This window comes from Tamandua tetradactyla, chromosome 4 (assembly GCF_023851605.1).
Source record: "Tamandua tetradactyla isolate mTamTet1 chromosome 4, mTamTet1.pri, whole genome shotgun sequence".
NCBI lineage: Eukaryota > Metazoa > Chordata > Mammalia > Pilosa > Myrmecophagidae > Tamandua > Tamandua tetradactyla.
Window position 1 is genome coordinate 112,458,441 of NC_135330.1, and position 14,743 is coordinate 112,473,183.

The 14,743-nt window shown below is 39.8% G+C and overlaps 1 protein-coding gene across 1 annotated transcript in view; it reads left to right on the forward strand.

The window, feature by feature from the left end:
- LCP1 (lymphocyte cytosolic protein 1) overlaps positions 1 to 14,743 on the forward strand; it is a 51,068-nt gene that overhangs the window by 17,700 nt on the left and 18,625 nt on the right. Inside the window, exons 2-10 of the mRNA XM_077158264.1 lie at positions 1,299 to 1,387; positions 1,964 to 2,127; positions 2,305 to 2,434; positions 3,944 to 4,076; positions 6,596 to 6,677; positions 8,203 to 8,368; positions 9,670 to 9,812; positions 12,471 to 12,566; positions 14,299 to 14,494. Coding sequence (XP_077014379.1) covers positions 1,324 to 1,387; positions 1,964 to 2,127; positions 2,305 to 2,434; positions 3,944 to 4,076; positions 6,596 to 6,677; positions 8,203 to 8,368; positions 9,670 to 9,812; positions 12,471 to 12,566; positions 14,299 to 14,494 — 1,174 coding nt within the window. The 5' untranslated portion in view covers positions 1,299 to 1,323. The remainder of the gene's footprint in view (positions 1 to 1,298; positions 1,388 to 1,963; positions 2,128 to 2,304; positions 2,435 to 3,943; positions 4,077 to 6,595; positions 6,678 to 8,202; positions 8,369 to 9,669; positions 9,813 to 12,470; positions 12,567 to 14,298; positions 14,495 to 14,743) is intronic.

Below are 14,743 nucleotides of genomic sequence, written 5' to 3' on the forward strand. Positions count from 1 at the left end.
GATAGTAAATTGAGGAAAATGGATGTCAATTTGCAAAATAGAGTGTTATGCATTTTGGCCTATAGGTTCAGGTGTTATAACTGGTGTTTGTATGTGTGGTTGTTGGTTGTCATTCAGAACAAGTGCACCACAATGTGAAATGTAGAAAAGGAAAAAGCTTTTAAAAAAACATCCTGTCACATATTTTTAAAACTCAGAAATTTCACTAAAATAAAGTATAATTATTCTTAGAAAATATTCTAGCCTCTACGCTCTAACCCCACCTATCCCCTCCACCAGGAATCCAGCCAGCTTCTCCCCAAGCTCCAATTTAAAACATTCTGGTGTGCAGATAAACTTGGGGCTTGGAGAATGTAATCCATTTTTTGTTTCATTCTCTTTCCATCCACTAAGGGGCAGCAATCATGCACAGAGAAAGGGAAATTACCAAAGCATTGGCATTAAGTTTCTCAGTAAGCTGTAGCCTGAGGACAGAACACCTAAAAAATCCCTCACATTTCCATAGATGAATTATTAGAGTGTCATCTTCCCATCTTCCTTCTCTAAATATTTAGAAAACTTTGATAACTCTCTAAGAAGTTATAAAATGTATCTGCTGGCTTGGCCAAACACATTGCTTTTAAACATGAATGTTAAAGATATCCCTCTAAGAATAAGCCATTTCTGTAAAATAAGTATTTGAGTTGTCTATGGCTGTGCAGCAAACGACTCCCAAACTTAGTGGTTTGAAGCAGCAGTCATTTTATCCTATCTCACAGTTCTATGGGTGGATTTGGCGCAGCTGGGTGACTCTTGGCTCCGTGAGATGCTGTGGTCATCCGGCAGCTCAGCTGGGTTGGGCGTCCAAAATGGCCCACCACACAACTCAGCAGGGACCTTAAACCAGGGCATGCAGCTCTCCTTCACTGGCCTCTTGATGTGGTTTGGCCATCTCATGGCATGATGCATGGGTTCCATAAGGGAGCAACCCAAAAGTGAGCCTGCCAAAGTGAGGGAAGGAATCCAGTCTAGTCCGAGGTCTCGCGTCCACCACAGGGCAGCCCAGACTCTACCTCTTGATGTGGACCACCCTATCTGTGGACAGGTAGGAGAGGAATGGTTGAGAACCATCTTTGGAGAATAGCACAAGGGTGCTAAGAAAAAGGCTGTTTTTAATTTCTGTTTTTGGAAAGATTGTTATAAATCATGAAGGGGTGTGGAGAAAGATTTCTTCATTAATAAATGGAAATTGCTTTTTAATGTGGTACTATAAGAATTAAGATGACAAAAGTCATTCCTTATGTGCCTTCCCTCCCCAGATCTGGCACCTAAAGCAGTAAAAAAATGGCGAGAGTATCTGTGTCCGATGAAGAAATGTTGGAGCTCAGAGAAGCTTTTGCCAAAGTTGGTGAGTAGGCTGATATCTCAAGGTTCACAATTCTCTTTCTTGTTGAGAAGCTTCAGGAAATCTTCAATGAGATCTTAACAGAGGTTAGAGACTCTGGAAAAACTTTAAAAGATATGATTCAAGAAATTTAGTCCTTTCCCTGTCAAAACGTGGCCTATGGACTCTTTCCCACCTCTAGCTTTTTCCTGGATATGGCCTCTAATTCTCACTTTTTATACCATGTCTGCTTTCTTTGGTTTCCTTTGGTCTTCTACCATCATATGCTTTCTTTTAGTCTTTCTCTCTAAACTTGCCATTTATTTTTCCCTTCTATTTCTGTAACAGTTCCTTCAGATTCTGTTGCCAGAACCTCTGTTTTGAAATTCAGACCCTTTTATTCCAGATGTTGGGAGTGATACTGGCATCCATATGTAGTAGCAACGGGCGTCTTATGAGATCTTGACTCTTTACATGGATTCATCCCGTGACCCCTGCTTAATTACCCCCTCATCCCTCACCTCCTATGTATTCTGCTCTTACCTATCTAAATGCTTATTTCCGTCGCTCTGAAGCTTCAAGATATCATTGGCCTTACAGATACGGATGGCAATGGGTACATCAGCTGCACTGAGTTGAATGATCTGTTCAAGGCTGCTTGCTTGCCTCTGCCTGGCTACAGAGTGAGAGAAATTACAGAAAACCTGATGGCTACAGGCGATTTGGACAAAGATGGAAGGATCAGCTTTGATGAGTTTATGAAGGTGAGGATGATGTCGAATACAAAGAGACGCATTTGAAACTTGGTACTTTCATTCCATTTCAAAAAAAAATATTCAGAAATAAATTCCCACACTCCTTATTCCAACCTCACCTGTTCGTCCCTTTGTGGTTTTCTTGATCCCAGCTGCGGTTTCTAAATCCGCCTTCTATTTTTGTAGGTTTTTCATGGACTCAAAAGCACGGAGGTTGCCAAGACCTTTAGAAAAGCAATCAATAAGAAAGAAGGCATCTGTGCCATCGGGGGTACCTCAGAGCAGTCTAGTATTGGCACCCAACACTCATATTCAGGTAGGTTGTGCTCATGGGTGGGAGCAGAGGTGGAGAGCAGGTGAGGATGAGGAGAGAGAGGGCAAGGGGCAGGAGGACCATGCCTTCTGAGGCCGCAGAGTCCATGCTTGAGAGTCACTCCCAAGGGTAGGGTAACAGAGGTTGACTAACTACTGCATGTTTTCCCGTGTGTGAGGCTGTTCCAAGTCTGTGAGATAAGAGCTCTCCCAGCTCCAGGTAGGGTCCCAAACCAAGTCATATCACCAGTCTTTAAAAAAGCATCCATTCAAGGAGGCCAGAACCCCTTTCTAAATTTTATGGACAAAATTAGCTACTTGGGCTTTTACCTCCAAACTTCGTGATTATTCTCAACACTTGCTGAGTAGTCCAAAAAAGTCATGTTTTCAAATCGGGAAATATTTTTCTGCCTGACTTAGACGATAGTCATGTCTTTATGCTGAAAGCTGTCATTCAGCAGCTTGAATGGAAACCTCTAGTAGGCAAGCGGTATAGTAAGCCGACAGTTCCCAAAGTGAGTTCTTCAGAATGTTCATTGATCTTCAAGAGGAGATTTCCATGGTTAAATATGGTCTGTAATTGCTGAGAGCGAGTTGAGCCTCTCTTTTTTTTTTTTTTTTTTTTTTTTTGCACGGGCAGGCACCGGGACTCGAACCTGGGTCTCTGGCATGGCAGGTGAGAACTCTGCCACTGTGCCACAGTCGCCCACCAGAGAACTTTTGAGCCTCTTATTTTTAAATACAGAATTTTTCAGAACCTTTGTTATATAAATATGCATTGTGAATCTCTAACATACTGCAATATGAACTGTTGCCCAGAATTTTGTAGCTCAGGGTTATTGTGACAGGCACTACTAATTTTCCATGACAAACTATTTGGGAAGCCCAATGCTAGTCTGTAAGACATAATTTGAGGTTTTGGAAAATTTCTAAAATCGACTTCTGGTGGGCTTCCCTGATAGGAAGGAAAGATTACATCACAAATAATTTCATTTTATAGCAATTTCATTATAATTATATAAAGAAGCTCAGAGATACTTCAAGGACTTCCCAGGGTCATCCAGTATTTAATCAGCAGCCCTAAAGGCAGATTCCTGAGTTATATCCTGTACGCATTAGACTACATTTTATTTAAATTGTCCTCAAACATATATGTTTGTATGTGTGTATTTGTGTGTGTTTATATATATATATATATATATATATATATGTATGCACGTATGTGTGTGTGTTTATACTTCTGAAAATATACATATATATATATATATATATATATTTGCTTCTAAATCTGCTTGTTGTAGATTTTATGACTTGGAGTGAACATAAATTCTGTGCCACTTTCCCAAGTGATCAAAGATTTTTAAATGTCAATAAATACGAGATGAATAAGATAATGGACCATATAAGCTCCCAATGTCTCTCCTGGGCACAAGATTCTAAGATTGATGTGTATAATTTTGCTTATATCAGGTTTTTACTTTGAAAGTCAGTTATTTTTGTCATTTACTTACAGAGGAAGAGAAGTACGCCTTTGTCAACTGGATAAACAAAGCTCTGGAAAATGATCCCGATTGTCGACATGTCATCCCAATGAATCCAAACACGAATGACCTCTTTAATGCCGTCGGGGATGGCATTGTTCTTTGGTAAATAACACTTCTTTTTTGGTTTCTAGAGGCTCCCAGAGAGCTGCCCCTTTCCTGGAATATCAATAATTGTGTTTACCCGAGGCCAGCTTCCCCTAGTGTTTTGCAGGTATCTGGTATGTTTTTCTTGACTTTCATTCAGCAGGTCCAGGAGTACAACTAATTTCAAAAGCGGCTTATACACTGTTTACAGTTATATGCTAAAGCTTGAAATGTCTGTGCTAGGTTGTATGAGCATTGCCAATTTTATGTTTATTGCAGTGGAGAAGAAACTCAAAATATATGAAAATGAGGAGGACGTCCCTCATCTATGTGGGTGCATGTGGGAGAAGTGACTTGGGGCCACTTCAAAAGAGACTTTTTCAGAGGGGTCCCCTAGTCTTCTCCTTAGTGTTCCTGCTTGGGGGTCGCTGCTGTTAGCTGACTGGGTCTCCCCAGTGGAAGTTTGTGATTCTGCTTTGGCAAAGTCTCATTGACTAGTAGAACTCATTCTGTTTTAGTGCATATTTCAGTATGAATGTAAACATTTTGCTCAAAAAAAAAAAAACAACTTATAACGTGAAAGGTGCAACTGCTGTTGCTGGAGATGTAGAAGGGTCATGATGGAGAGGTAAACGTACCTATGGATATAATAATAGAAGGTCAAAGAAATTATTTTGGAATATATGCCAGTTTGCTTCACTGAGCATGACCCAAGAGAAGGAGTCAATTCAATAAGAACTCCTGTGTATTCAAGCAATCCAGCGCAAGCTTAAGCGAAGGGGTGTTTGAGTGGTGCACACATATATACAACCCAAAAATGATGGCTTTCATGGGAGGCCTCTGAACACAATGCTGGTCAACTCTGAATGGTGTCTCTGAAGATGCCCCTATAGGTCTTTCCTTAGCAGCCTCTCTGTCATTGCAGGATGTGGCCTTAGAGAGGAGGCTTGAAATGTCAAAAGTGAGCATCCTTAGGAGCTGAAGGGAAGGATGAGTGAGCGAGAACATAAGCCACGCCTCTCTGCTCTGACTAGGGCCACTCCACTTTTGGTGTTTTATTTCTTAGATTTAAGCGTAAGATTTTAGTTCAAGAAAGTTCAACTGCAAGGAAAACACCAAAACTTAGCCTCAAGTCCTAACTCCTTCACTTGGCACCCAAAGCACTCCTTCTAATTTTATCTCCTAAGACCCCCATGACTCAGTGGTTCTCAATCTTGGGCTTGGGGGTACTGAATACTCACTCTCCTCCATACCTGCCCTGCCTGTAACTTACAACTCTAGTTCTTCCTTTTATATTCCATTTGCAGAATTTCCTACCCCATCCTCTCTTCCCCTACAAAGCTATTTAACATGAAATTGTTCTGGTCAATTCCAACCCCCAGTGATCTTTCCCTCACTGGATTCTTAGAGGACATATTGTTTGTATTACTTTCAGGTCTATGATGATGCACTTCTTTGGAATGTTTTGTAACTTTTCACGTGTCGCTTTTCACATCTGTCCCCATAATTTGACAGTGAGCTTTTCAAGCTAAGGGATATCTTATATTTTTAAAGTTAACCCCTTCCATCCTCTCAAGCTTATAGTTCATTACTAGTCCTAAATACTGCAAATGTGATTTAGGAGTCTGCATTGCCTTAATTATATAAGAAAATTGTACTTTTTATTTAAATATATGTATATATACACATGCATGCACACCCCATACACATATCTACACACACACACTCACACACACACACAGAGGACTAAGTTATGGAAATATATTTTTAAGGAACAGTCACAAAAATTTAATTCCATAAAACTTAAGAAAAAACACTAATGCTGATTTTTACCCTAAAAAAAAGAAATAGTCACAGGCAAGTTTGCCATTCTTTGATTTTGTTGTTATTCCTTTAGGATTTCTTTTTCAACTCCCCTCCTTTAAATAAGAAGGAGATGATCTCAGGAAACTTATTTTTGTGTTCCCCACTGAAGGCTGAATCAATACTTACTTGGATAAAATGTTTTTTTATTCAAGCAGTTGCTGCTGGCTTTGGTTGTTGGACCTGTGTATTAGATATATAGTGGAGGAAATTTATAGAATGCCAAAAAATTAATGACTAGTGTAGGATATTAAAAAAGTTATCACATGGTTGAAGGTACAGAGTTTGGCCAGATGTAAAGTAGTAATTTGGGCATTTATTAGCTCAAAAGAATGCAAATGGTCTTTTATATAGTGGGGGTAGTTTTCTTAGCTAAGAAGGTAAAGCACTCAAGGGGGGATTTGCTTTGATTCTCTATCCAGAATTTCCTTATATGCTAAGGGGAACCAGGGCTTTCCTTAGCTTTTTAGCTGAATCGATGAAGTGGGGTCCTCTTTCCTGCCTCAGTATATTTGCATGACTTCCCATAAGCAGTCAAAATTCCAAAAACGATTTTATATGTAAATACTGGGTAGTACTGGTTTTAATGTCATCTCGTTTGCTTCTAGTATTGAACGCTACTGGGATCTGTTATTCAGGAACCCATTTTCTTGAATTTCATTTTCCTCTTTTAGTAAAATGATCAACCTGTCAGTGCCAGACACAATTGATGAGAGAACAATCAACAAAAAGAAACTCACCCCTTTCACCATCCAGGTATGATTTTTCTACCCTTAGTAGTGTAGGATTGATTGTTCTGGAGTCAAGCCAGCCTTTTCTGGGTGCTCAGACTTTACTCCCAAAACCCAGACTTTGGGCTGGTGATTTGTCATATGACCGGTGGGGATTTCCTCTGCTTTGTCTTTTACTAATAGAGCAGGGGACAGAAGGTTGGTGGTATGTTTGAAGTTGGGGGAATAATGTATGTTTGTTTTGGCCATTTATAAATAAAATTCACACGCACTAAAGTTTTTTTTAACTCAAACATCCCCCAACAGTTTCTCTTGGAGCCAGTGCCAAATGTGCAGCCTCTTAGCCTGAGCCTTAGAGAGATGTGCCTTTCTAAGAAGGGAAGGGCTGAGACCTGGGAAGTACCCTGGCAGCTTTCACAGCGATACTGGCTGCAGCCATAAGGGTAATAAGCATAACCTGCTTTTAGCCCTTCAGTTTGTTGATTAATTGAAACAGTCTCCAGCAGCAAATGAGCTGTATTTCTGCATTATGTTCCAATATTTTAACATTATTCTAATCCTTTTGCTTAGAAGGCAGACCTCACTTCATAAATCATCTACAATGTATCATTTCCCGTTTGGATTTAAGCAACCCAGTGTAATTTCTAAATGGAAGTTGTCACCAAATTGAAAACAACGATTAAACATACGTAAATGCACATCATTTTCAATACTGCAATCTTGGCCATAAGTACAAATGGTATTTCTCACTCTCCATTTAAGATCCACACTAGAGCAAGATCCGACTTTTTGTCTGATCATCCTCTTCCCTATTCACTGGCTTGCTTTGTTTTTGTTTTTAATTTGTCAAAACCATCTCCCATACATCTCTGGCACTGATATCGCCTCCTTCATGTAGTTCATAGGCTGAAAGCTCTGTCCCACTGGCATGTGAATTATGTTTTGTGCAGTGTCATTAGTCATAAGAAGATATAATCCTTATGTATATTCAAGTTCCCTAGCTATTATGCATACTCAAGACTCAATAAATTGTCCTAATAAAAATCACTGCATCTTATCCAGGAATTTGATTGATATCTGTTTTATGCCCATAGTATCCAATCTGCAAGTCAAAAGCTACTCAGTTACTTTCTTTTATGACCTTATTTACACCAACAATTGTGTTATTAATGATAGCCAGTGACGAGACAATGACTTCCCTCAAAGACGCTGCTTTCTTTGTGTCCAATAGAGATGCTCATTGTTTAGTCTAGACTCCAGAGCAAGATGAAGCACTGAAGACTCATTTGTTTCTTCCTGACCACAGCAGCCTTCTATTCAAGGTGCTAGTTTGATTGAGTGGGCCACTCCATCACCCAGGGTCATGGTCCCTAGGTTTTTGCTTCTAGCCGTTAGCCACTGCTTTCCCCCCAGTGTTATAAATTGAGTGAAGACAATGCCTTTAGACCTGTGAACTTTCCGGGGGGAAAATACTGTCACTCTTGCCAACAATCATCATTTGGCATCTGCAAAGTCAAGGAAACAAACCCTGCGTGCCTTTTCTTCCTCAGGAAAACTTGAACTTGGCTCTGAATTCTGCCTCTGCCATCGGGTGCCACGTGGTGAACATCGGAGCTGAGGACCTAAAGGAGGGGAAGCCTTACCTGGTGCTCGGACTTCTGTGGCAGGTCATCAAGATCGGGCTGTTTGCCGACATCGAAATTAGCAGAAATGAAGGTTTGAGCAAAGTGTCAAACTTTTTTTAATGGCCTGGCTTTCTAGAAATGCTCGTGTTGGGAGCAGAAGGAGCAGGATGTCAGGAATAGTCAAGCTCAGAATTTTCAAGTTTTGAACACTACTAAGTCATATTGAATCCATTGCATTAATGTAAAGGGTTTCTAGCCATACTGACGAGACATGAAAGGACAGCAAAAGCTTTTTATGGCCGCAGATTAATGGAGGCTTGTTCAGAAAATATCACTCATTCTCATTGTCTAGGACTTCAACCTCAAGAGCTTTTCTCAGAGTTCACTTTGTCTTTAGACACTTTGTAACCAATAAGACTGCTCTGCAAATATGTTTTTTGAAGCTGTCTACCATCATACCCTGCAGGGATAGCAGGAGTTTAAGAGAGATTTGATCTATTTCTTACCGAGATTGTAGAAAATTTCAAATTCTCAGAATAGAACTGCCAATCTTATTCTCTCTGTTCCTATCATCGAACACACATTTAAACAGTTACAGTGCAATTGTTTAAATAGAGATAATAGATCTGGAAAAGTAGCATGCAAAACACAATATTAACTTTTAGTTCAGGTACATATCCAACCAGTATAAAATCTCTAGTCATTCTAATCTAATCTTTTTAAATTTGTATGTCCAAGACACAAAAATCAGTGAAGAATCCTGGGGTACCATTTAAAGCCAATATATTAAACATAATTCAAAGAGGAAAAAAAAAACAAATAAGGATCTTAGAAACCACGAGAAAGAAAATCAATTTGCAAATAACGACCTCAGCTAAATTTAAACCTTCTAGCCGAGCAGAAAATATGTATTCATCTAGGGAAACCTAGAGGAAAGAGATGATTATATTTGGAGAGGCTGTAATTATGCAGGGAAGCATTTAAACTGCAAGACACTTATGGAAATAGACAAGAGAACATCACAAAATTGATCCTTTAAAAGCAAAAAGTTCTGTCATATCATGAAATGTGGGGGGGCAGACCCAGCAAAGAATTCTGAACCAATTCTCTTGGTTCTTTTCATGGCTGTTGCTATAGTGTTCTTAGGCAGATCAATGCTATGTCTTCTCCATCTGAAAAATGGGGATAATAAATAATTTCACAGTACTTTACACCTCTTTATAGGGAATAATAACAAAGTGTCTGTTTAGTCCATGGAAAAGGCTATACGTACCCTTCCCCCAGTCAGACACTGTTATCTTTGACTTTCCAGCAGAACTCAATGAAAGCTATAATGACTCCTCCACAGAGCCCCTTGCATTTATATTTTCTTCTGCTTTTGTGCTTCTTCAGCTTTGATTGCTCTTTTGAGAGAAGGGGAGAGTCTGGAGGATTTGATGAAACTCTCCCCTGAAGAGCTCCTGCTGAGATGGGCTAATTTCCATCTGGAAAATTCAGGCTGCAACAAAATCAACAACTTCAGTACTGACATCAAGGTAGGAGGCATGTAATTTGAACTTGACTCGCAGTCAGCGCAACGGTGAAGGGGAATGTGGGCGCTAATGGAGAAAAGATAAAGGTACATTGGGCTTGGCTTTTCAGAAGCTCCAGGGTCAGTCATGAGTGCCCGGTGCCCTCTGGGGCTTCTGCCTGTTCTACATGGAACACCTGGAGCTCTGGTATTGGGCCACGTAAAGATCTTTTCCAAGTACTGGTGACTGGGTAGCATTAGAAAGGATAGGGGTGAGGATGAGGATGGAGGTAGTGCACAGAGGTAAGACTGCTTTCTCACGTAAAGAAAGTGTGCAAAGGACTTAATGTCTTTCTGGTTTTGTGCATGGGAGTACCAGATGGGGATTTCTTTAAAAAAATTAAATGAGGATGACTTTTCTATTTATATTAAATGAGCAAACAATGGAATCTGCTACATACATGCCGAGCACTGTTCTAACATGTATCAACTCACTGAGTCCTCACACCCACCCGATGAAGTAAGGGTGATTATTTTCCCATTTTGCAGATAAGGAAACTGAGGCAAAGAGAATTTAAGTAACTTGTTCACGTCTCAGAGCTGGGGAATGAGGCCAGGGTCCAAACCCAGATGGATGGACTCCATGGTCTCTGTACTTCACTATCTCCTGTATACTGCTTCTCTAAAGCAACTCATAAATTCCTTGTATGTTTTCCATTGGCAGAATTCTGAGTGTTTTTTGAAAGACAGTGATTCTGGAAACCCTCTGCATTGGGAATTGACTCCAGAGCAAATAGAAAACACAATGGATCCTGGAGCAGAGATACAGAGGGGGAAAGGCTAAGGGAGGAGTTCATGGTGGTTTTCAAGTTTATGACAAGTTTCATGACCAGGTGAAAGGAAACAGCTGTTTGCATTGACAGTCCAATAATGGACCAAGATAGAAAGAGCTTGTGGACGAGTGAGGTAGATCACAGAGCAGTTCCTAGCAGTAAATGTGTGAAATGCCGGGATGCCATCCTAAGAAAACATTTCAATCTCCCTTTCTGCAAAAGTTAAAGAAATTTTCTCTAAGAGGAAGTGAGAGGGAAGTTCAGGTGGCCTTCCCAGCACTGACCCAGGCTTGTGGCTTTCCGAGTGACAGCATAACACTGCAAGGCAGTGCCAACTCCCTGGCTCTTAGAACTGAGGTCCCTGCAGCCATGCCAGCTGCTTCTAGATGGAAAGTCCCCCTTCCTTAGGACCGGAGCTAACCATCCCAAATTCATTTTTCAAACTACAAAGCTTTTTTTTTTGGTTATTAACATTCTTTTGGGTACCACCAACCAACCAATTAAGTTCCGCAGATGTAATACTTTTCTACTAAAATTAAGCCTGGTTTTCTCATCTGTAAAGCTCGGGTTCTTTTTATTTTTATTTTCTTTTAGAATAATAATCACTTTGGACTTTGGAAAGAATCTCTTTGAGATAGGATATCTTATCTAGGGGTGCTTCTGTTCTCAGGGGACAGCAGAATCCCAACTAAGGTAGTGCCCTAATGTGTATGCCTGAGTGGCCATCAACTTTGGGATTTATCCTTAAGGCACACGTTCGGTAAAGGTGGGCAAGAGTGAGTGAGAAAGGTTGGCTAGAGATCAGATGACATGACATGACTCTTTGCAAAGTTGAAAAAGATGAGGCGTGTGATGTGGAAGGCAGATTTTATTCATGCCTAACACCTGTGTGGGATTTCATTGGAAAAGCTACAGCAAAGAGAGGAGGGGAAGGCAGAAAGAAAAGAGATGAAAGTCCTTAAATGTGACGTTAGTGGCTTCCATTTTCTTGTCCTCATCTAATGTCAGAGTGGGAAGCACATCTCTGCCCTTCCTGGGTCCCACCCAGTTTTTAAAACACACAAAGCAACAGCAAATTCACTAGACTTTACGGGAAATTAAAATACCTTTAAATGATTTAAATAAATTACCTGAAAATTTGCATGTTTTTTTTTTTGGCTGCATGCGAATGCATTTATGACTTTAAAACTATTTCTGAGAATTCTTTTTGCCAAAAAGCATATTTTCAGAATCTAAGAAAATGTGAGAATTCAATGCCTGAATTCAATCCACTTTAACTAAATTTACCTTTCCTTCTAGTTTCTAGATAAAATGAAATGCACTTATCATCTTAATATCTCTCCTTTTTACATAAATAAAGACTGCTTGTTAGTGCTTCAAACTTCTGTCTTTGAAATCTTTATTTTCCTTTTGCTGATTGTCCATTTAAATGTATTTTTAAACTCTTCTTTAAACTTTTGCTTCCTTTTTCTGTCACTTTTCTTCTTAATTAAACCTTAGCTGACTGACTTCTACAGCAATATAAAGGTATATATTTTTCCTGTATACAATTTAATAAATGTAAATTCATTGTTTTCTCCCCCATAAGGACAACAAAATAGTATCTGCTTCTTTTGGTTGCCTTTTGTGTATGCTCTGTATTTTTAATAGTAAAAAGAAAGCCAAATCTAATATGTAAACCAAAATAGAAAATGCAAATTATTGAATGTTTCCAGCTTTCTTAATTAAGTTACATTCTTGAATGGTAGTCTAATGAGAAATAGAGTATGTTTGCTTTGGGGAGTGAATGTCGTGCTAAGCATGTTCTGAGCTGTGCCGTTTTGAAATTGTAATATCTCCGTTTCTCACAGGACTCAAAAGCTTATTACCACCTGCTCGAGCAGGTGGCTCCAAAAGGAAACGAAGAAGGCATCCCTGCTGTCGTTATTGACATGTCAGGACTGACGGTAAGGACGTATCCCAACTTGTGTGTAGGAGACATGGCGCTGCCTTCTGGAGTTGGCCAGTGCATTCTCTGCCTGAACCTGGCCCTGGAGTTCCATGTGGGGGCATTTCTGCAGAAAGCTTGCTGTGCCTGTTCAAACCCACAGTTTGAGATCACAATTTTGGGAAACTGAATCTAAAAATGAGTCATTGTGGAAAAAAAGAAACGAATGCAATTTACAGACCATGTGCCACCTTCGGTGCTTCTGTAAATATCCTGTCATTTCGTGGTCTCCACAGAGCCAAGAGACATTACTATTCCCATTGTTAGGTGATATTATTTCTGAAAACAGATGGGTTATTCATGCAAATAAATAAATTCTCATTTTAAGAGACTCAGGAGGGTTAATTAATATGTCCAAGGTCACACAACAGATTATTGGATGTTATTTATTCTAAGGTTGAGGCTCTTTTCCTCTAGTAATGATAAATGCCTTCCTCATCATCATCATTTTCGTCTTCACTTGCTGCATCCCCCTTATCTGCCAGGTGCTATGCTAGGCTCAGCTCACGCACACTGCCTCTCATCCTCCCAAACAGCATGAAGGTGGGTATCCTAACTCCATTTACCATCGAAAACACTGGCGGGCAGAGCAGCTAAGAATTGGCTCATGGCAACGGTGCATGGTGTAGCAAAGATTTAAACTCAGGTCAGCTCCAGCCAGCAGCCTGCCTCGCTATCGTTGAGGGGAATAGCAGAAAAGAATGGGGCAGGTTCATGTGAGTTCTCAGAAGTGTCTGTAGTTTGAGGGTCCCTTAAAAACATAGCGGGATGAAACGGGTCTGATTGTTAGCACTTTGGCATTTCTCTTGAGAAGTCACTCACTTATTTCTGTGCCTCATTTAATGTCATTGGAGTTAAATGCAATGAGTTAATATGGCTGTTAACTCATTCTTGAATAAGAGGAAGTGCCCATAAAATGGATAGTGATGTCTAGGAAAGCATCACATAAAGAAATGATTATAATTTAAAATGTCCTTTTTCTGAAAATTGGTGGTTTCATAGACTCTTAAGATCTATAAAGACAGTGGACCACATTTCAACCAATCTTTACTCTTCTACAAGCCTAATTACAAATGACCGAGGTTCTCTAGAACTGTCTGAATAGGCTTTCAATATAAGGGAGTGACTCTCTTGGAAGTCTGCAAGAACCTAATTGATTATGTATTTATTGATGATAATATTTTATAGGCTGGCTAAATGATCAAGTTTATTTTTTTTAGGCTGCAAGTACACCAATCCAGGGATAAGCAAGATGGCTATCTCATACTACTCAGAAGTTTTTTGGCAGGCATAAATATCTTAGATAAACTGACTATAGGACTGTAAATTGTTGTTTAATCAATAAATATTTTTGGTGAACAAAATCTCATGAGGTCTATGCAAGAAAGCAATAAAAAAAAAACAAGGTTGAAAATTATTAAATTTAACTTAAGTGATAAGATTGCGGAATCTCTTTAAAGATGGGGCAACCACCCATTTATCTGAAATTGTTCTATATAGAGGTGGCAGGAGCTCGATGACTCAGCTTTGGAGATTTCCTTTTACTAGTGACTTTCTGATTTCAGGCAAATAGAAGTGGTAATGTGCTGTCTTTATGTATCGATAAGATTCCCGTATCTTTTTTCACATTGTACGTGTCTGCTTTGTGCCTGTAGAATGAGCCAGCCCTGAGAACCCCTTTCTCATTGCAGGAGAAGGATGACATCCAGAGAGCCGAGTGCATGTTGCAGCAGGCGGAGAGGCTGGGCTGCCGGCAGTTTGTCACGGCCACAGATGTTGTCCAAGGGAACCCTAAGTTGAACTTGGCTTTCATTGCCAATCTCTTCAACAGATACCCTGCCCTACACAAACCAGAGAACCAGGACATTGATTGGGGGGCTCTGGAAGGTAACGGCTTGCTTAAGATTTTAGGAAAAGCGGTTATGATTCGAATTCAATTGCATTTCCAAGCAAATACAAACTCCTTGCACAAGATTTGCAAACAAGTCATCAGTTCCCTGATTTGTAACAAAGAGAATAAACAGATTCATCAAGTCAATTATAGCCAAGCAGGAATAATCAAATACCATTATATTAGATCCATTATACATGGGCTTCATCCAGTATCAGAATGAAATGTTTAGGGAAACAATGTAT